Source organism: Strix aluco, chromosome W (genome assembly GCF_031877795.1).
Source record: "Strix aluco isolate bStrAlu1 chromosome W, bStrAlu1.hap1, whole genome shotgun sequence".
Taxonomy (NCBI): domain Eukaryota; kingdom Metazoa; phylum Chordata; class Aves; order Strigiformes; family Strigidae; genus Strix; species Strix aluco.
The window spans coordinates 13,926,879-13,933,185 of record NC_133970.1 but is presented as its reverse complement, the minus strand read 5'-3'; the positions used below and the strand labels follow the sequence as shown (position 1 = coordinate 13,933,185).

General features: G+C 46.1%; 1 protein-coding gene across 1 annotated transcript; it reads left to right on the top strand.

Moving 5' to 3' along the window:
- LOC141917564 (syncytin-2-like) lies at window positions 1–4,815 on the top strand. Its single transcript, XM_074810862.1, has 2 exons — window positions 1–1,413; window positions 4,722–4,815. Exon 1 carries the CDS (start codon window positions 98–100, stop codon window positions 1,064–1,066), a length of 969 nt encoding a protein of 322 aa, XP_074666963.1. The 5' UTR covers window positions 1–97; the 3' UTR covers window positions 1,067–1,413; window positions 4,722–4,815.
- Window positions 4,816–6,307: the final 1,492 nt, after the last annotated feature.

The window sequence follows — 6,307 nt, the reverse complement described above, 5'->3', positions numbered from 1 at the left end:
TCCAAAAAATTGTATAGATAATTGGGATGGTGTATATAGTCACCTTCCACAGGTTACGCAAGAACCCCAAGAACTAGAGTTGCTAGGCTCTGTCACAATGGATGCTTGTGTGTTTTTTAATTATTCTTATAATACTTCCGCACGGAGAGGGCAAAATGTGAATGCAACTAATGCTGCTTATCATAACTCAACCGCTTGGTGCAATTATACCTCGACTAACATCTCACGGTCTTCTGACGTTCCTCTTGTGTTACCTCCTGGTGTGTTTTTAATCTGTGGAGATCGTGCCTGGGGAAGCGTTCCATCTAAACTGAATGGAGGCCCGTGTAGCCTCGGACGCCTCACGTTATTAACACCAAATGTGTCAATGATTCTGAATATGACTCGAAAACATAAGCGAGTCCAAAGGACTGTTCATCAGTTTAGCAGTTCTTGTCAAGATAACATTGAATTCTGGAATCCAGGCCAGATCATAGCAGCCTCCATATTGGCACCAGGAGTTGGTGTTGCAAATGCCTTAAGAACTTTAAATAAGTTGGGATGCTGGCTTAGCAAACAGACTAATGCTGCCTCTTTAGCTTTAAGTGGCCTTTTAATTGATGTTGATAGTGTTAGACATGCTACTTTACAGAATAGAGCTGCGATTGACTTTTTGCTTTTAGCGCAAGGACATGGATGTGAAGATTTTGATGGAATGTGTTGCATAAATTTGTCTGACCTCTCAGAATCTATTTTCAAAAGCATACAGCAGCTAAGGGATGGTGTCAAGCATTTAACAGAAGAGGATGGATTAGATTGGTTAACAAGGGTGTTTAAAGGTTGGGGACTTTCTGGATGGTTGATATCTCTAGTCAAAACTGTGGGGGTAGTGATCTTGGTAATTGTGACCGTGCTTTTAATGTTGCTCTGTCTTGTCAGTCTTCTGCAAAGGGCCCTGCAGAAGACTGCTCTTGCAATATTTCTATCACAAATACAAAAAGGGGGAATTGTCGGGGGAGGCAGCGGGTCTGCCTCTAGTCTAACTGAAGAAGAATTTAACCTTGACAAGATTCCAGTGTATCCATGAGAGGCCAGAAAGTTCTGAGAAGTGCCATGGAAACAAGATTAGAGAACTAATATAAGAAGAACTGTCCTGACGATTCAGGCGAGAAACTATCACCCAATCGTGAACTGTTAGTTACTAAAGTAAACCAATCCTGTATGAACACCTACTTTGAAGAAGGTTATAAAAAGGCTTGTTAGAACAATAAAGGTGCTTTTGCAGCCATTTTGGTCATTTCACACAATCTGATGTTTGTCGTGTCCGTCTCTACTGCGACACGAGACCGGCAAGTGGTGCCCCGTGTGAGCCGAAGAAGACAGTGGTGTGCTCGTATGCCAAGGAGGAACATGACTACAGTATTCATATATCTGGTAAGTACCAGACAGCAGCACCCGGCTGTGGGAAGCTGCCAGCATATGGAAGAACAGAAGGGGTTTTCTTTCTCTTTTTCTCTTTCTCTTAAATCATGGGGTCAGGGTTTTCTAAGGAACAAAAGCTGTATATGCAAGTTTTAAAGCAGCTATTGAAGGCTGCCCAATGTTCAGTAATAGACGATCAACTGCATGAGTTATTGTGCTGTATCTTGGGGTGTTGATTACACTCGGTATGAGGCAAACGACATAATTGAGAGATTTAAGCAGAGACCGGGGGAATCCCTGCTCTCTTGGATGGTGCATTTGCATGATCAGGGAGCCTCAGGGATAACCCTAGATGCAGGAGATTCTAAAAGGTTTTTGATTTTAAGTTCAGATTCTTTTGTGCAGGATGCATTTTGGAATAATCATCAGGATACAAATTTATTGGTTTTGGCAGCTCAGGGATGTCATACTAAGTATCCTACGGAAAATGATTGGCCAGGATCTGAACATCCATGGTATACTTTGCAAGACTGTATACAGCGACTGAAAGAGGAAGGGATGAAAGCGGCAGTTTTTATAGAAGATGCTGACATTATGATGTGGCATCCTTTGTCTGTCACCATGAGAAATAAACTGATTAAGGCTGCCCCACCGGCATCTAAAAATGTAATCATGACTCTTTTGATTAATAAGACAGAAAATCCCCTTTGTGATGTGATAGAAAAAATACAGCAGCTGGGTGACCTTGGACAGTGGGACCCCCAAGGGAGCGCAGGGAATTGAGATACTCGAGACAGCCCTAAAGGCAGTGAAAGCCGGATTTCTCGTAAGGAAATGTTTCCGGCTTTGTTAAACATGGCATGTCTCATGAAAAAAATGATGGTGTTCCAACTGATGAGATGTAGCGAATATATACACAGAGAGGGCTGAATAAACCTAGCAAGAGAGTGCAGAGTTCTAAAACTAAGGATCCGGGGACAGCTCAGCCTACGGCACCCCTTCTCGAACCTCAACGGGACCCTCCATCTGCCCACGGAAGGCCCCTGTGAGTGGATCACCAGTTCCGGGGGTGAAAGAGGATTGGGCACTGTTTTCTGACTTGTACCCTTTGCAGGAAGCAAGGGAGGGGAATCAATATTATGATCAGTACAAATGAATTAATGGCCAAGCTCCAGGGCAGTGGGTGCAGAAGGACCGACGGCCCTATGTGGAGCTTAAAATTTTTTTTGGAACAACCAGTCCCCGCAAATTGTGGATGCCCTGATTGACACTGGAGCGGAGGCCTCCTTAACACATGGGAATCGCAGGAAATTTAAAGGACAACCTGTAATTATCACAGGTTTGGAAGGAAAACAAATTGAAGCTGTACAAACACAAATAGAAATGAAAATAGGAAACCTCCCAAGACGATTGTATACAGTCATGATTCCCCCCATTCCTGAATATATAAAAGGTACAGACATTCTAAAAGGACTAACTTTAAATCTTTCTGATGGTCAACATCAATTTGGAGTTAAACCCTGTATTAGTGCCAGACCTGTTATGGTCGGTAGAGTAAAAATGCCTCCTGTGCAGATCCCGGCTGCAACTAAGTTAGTCATAATGAAGCAATATAGAATTCCGGGAGGACATGAAGAGATATCACAGACAATTAGAGATTTATTAGATGTAGGAGCTTTAAAGCCGACCACGACAGCGTGGAACAATCCGATATGGCCTGTCAAGAACAGTGACAGATCCTGGAGAATGACGGTGGATTTTAGAGATGGAAGGTGTCAGACTTGTGCATGTTATCAAGAGAGCTCCACACAGAGAACTGAATTACAAGCAGCCATCCTAGCCCTGCAAACATTTCTGAAGCAGGAAATAAATATGGTCACTGACTCAGCATACATAGTTAAGGTCGTACAGCGACTCGAGATGGCATCAGTAAAAGAAATCGATGATAGGAAACTGTTGTCTATGTTTTTAGCATTGCAAGCATTGATTGACAAGCGACGGCACCCTCTGTTTATCACCCATATTCGGTCACACACTGATTTGCCTGGACTGTTGATAGAAGCAATGCCCAGACAGATGCAGTTGTAGCAGCCACGCTAGCCTTTCAAAAAGCTCAGCCTTCCCACGATTTTTTCCACCAAAATGCACGGAGCCTGCAGAAGACATTTGACCTCACTAAATCACAGGCTTTAGACATCATCCGAGCTTGCCCAGACTGCCAGCAGACAGGGGGAGCCCTCCCTGCCAATGCAATGAATCCCAGAGGCCTGTGCGGGAGAATAACGGACTTGCACAACTCTATGAGAGTTATAACAAGCAAAGCCATTTATTTTTCCAATAGTACATACTTATGCTCTGGCAAAAGCTCTTACTTCATAATTAGCAAATCAGCAATTAGACAGCTATCAACCTTTTCTCCTATCAGCATAAGACCACTCTCACACACGCTGTGCAGACCAATCACCTTCTTGTTCACGCGCTGTTCACACAGCGGTAACTTCTCGCAGTTCAGTACTTTTCCACAGTTCAGTGTTGCAGCTGTCCGTTGTTTTTCCCTGCCACCTTGGCACAGCTCAGCAGTTTCTTATCTTTCTTCCAAGGCCTGTTTCTCATCAAAGCCTTGCTGCTTCTCAGAGGCTGTGCAGGGCTGACAGGCCGATGTCGGCCTGCCTCTCTCCCACAGCTGCGCAGGGCTGACAGGCTAATGTCGACTTGCCTCTCTCCCAGAGGCCTGGAAGCCAATGACATCTGGCAAACAGATGTAACACATATACCATCGTTTGGTCGCTTATGGTGGGTTCACATAACTGTTGATACATTTTCTGGGCTGATACATGCCACCACAGCCTCTGGAGAAAAGGCCATACAGATACAGAGTCATTGGTTGAGCTGTTTTGCCAACATGGTGGTGCTGAAAGAAATTAAAACCGGTAACGGGCCTGGCTACGCAGCACGGAAAATACAACTACTTTTGCAGCAATGGGGGATTCGGCATAAGACAGGTATTCCTCATAACCCCACAGGACAGGCAATAGTCGAACGTGCACATGCTACACTAAAAGCCCTGATTTTAAAACAAAGAAGGGGGAATTCTCTGGACACACCATATAATCAGCTGGCAATGGCTTTATATACTCTTAATTTCTTAAACAGAAATCATTTTGACTTGAAAGCACCAGAATGTCATTTTAGCACCACAACGGACTCTAAAATTAAACCACGGGTCTTGTATAAGGATCCCGAAGGAGACCCAATCTGGAGAGGGCCAGTAGATCTGCTGGTGTGGGGGAGGGGGTATGCTTGTGTTTTGTCACCCACAGGTCCTCGGTGGATACCGGCAAGAAAAGTCAAGCCATATGATGAGCTGGAAGGAGCAACCCTCCAACCCGATACCCCAGATCTCTCAACTGACAATGCGGGAATCAGCGCACAGGCTACGTTCCCCTAGGAACTCGGCGACTGCAGCTATCACTTGGGGAAGTCTAAAACAGCTACAACAGAAAGCAGAAGACATGATGGCACAGATAGGACCAATGCCAACACTGGAAAATACCTTTCTTGCTTATCTGGCCCTTATTTCAACCAACTTGGCGGTAAGTATGATATTTTTTTTTTTGCCGGGAGCAGCTGGGCACATATCTTGGGCACACATCATCGACCAACCATTTTTTGCCCCGGTAAGTTGGTGGGTGTAATGGTTTAGCCCCTGCCGGGGTCTGAGACCACGCGGCCGCTGCCCCTCCCCCACAAAGGGAGTGAAATACAAAGCCCCGAAACTGAGATAAAGAGAGGTTTAATACAACAGAGCAACAGCAACACAACAAACAGCAATAATGAGAATAACAGTGATAAAAATGAACAGAGCAAAGTATATCTACCAATACAGGAGTGAGAGGAGCGGATGTATAAAACCACGCGCCCCGCGCTCCCGCGCCAGGATGTGACGCGCCAGGATGTGACGTCCGCATGGTATCTGAATAACCCGGCTAGAGCTCCCCCGCCACTGCTGGGGAAACTTAACCCTATCCTGGTTAAACCAGGACATAATCCACCCCTTTATTCTATACCATGTGCGTCACATCCAGCTGCCACTTAGCAATTAGCATTGACAAAGAAAAATTAACAAAAGCACGGTATAACTCATGGTGTGTTTTCACCCACAATCAAGTCCCCTTGTGGTACACATCGGACCTCTCCATCCTTCTGCATCACCCACCAGGTGCACCCAGGTCCTTGAGCAAAAACAATCCCGTGGATGGGTTTGCCTTTGCCCAGCGCAGGACTAATCCAGACCATTTTTCCCAGCAGGTCCCTCATGCGCACCACAGGGACTCTATCCCCGTCCACAACACGTGGAAGTTTTGACTGAGCCGGGCCAGCTCGATTGGCAGATCCTCTTGTGTTCACTAACCAAGTGGCCTTTGTCAGATGTGTGTCCCAGTGTTTGAAGGTTCCACCCCCCATTGCTCTCAGTGTAGTTTTTAACAGTCCATTGTAGCGCTCGATCTTCCCAGAGGCTGGTGCGTGGTAGGGGATGTGGTAGATCCACTCGATGCCGTGTTCTTCTGCCCAGGCATCTATGAGGATATTTCGGAAGTGAGTCCCGTTGTCCGACTCAATCCTCTCTGGGGTGCCGTGTTGCCACAGGACTCGCTCTTCAAGGCCCAGGATGGTATTTCGGGCGGTGGCGTGGGACACTGGATAAGTTTCGAGCCACCCAGTGGTTGCTTCCACCATTGTGAGCACGTGGCGCTTGCCTCGGCGGGTCTGTGGCAGTGTGATGTAGTCGATCTGCCAGGCCTCTCCATATTTATATTTCAGCCATTGATCTCCATTCCGCTGGGGCTTCACCCGTTTGGCTTGTTTGATTGCAGCACACGTCTCACATCCATGGATGATCTCTGCG

Coding starts and splice junctions, on each gene's coding strand:
- LOC141917564 (XM_074810862.1), top strand. CDS start 98: ATGGATGCTTGTGTGTTTTTTAATTATTCTTATAATACTTCCGCACGG.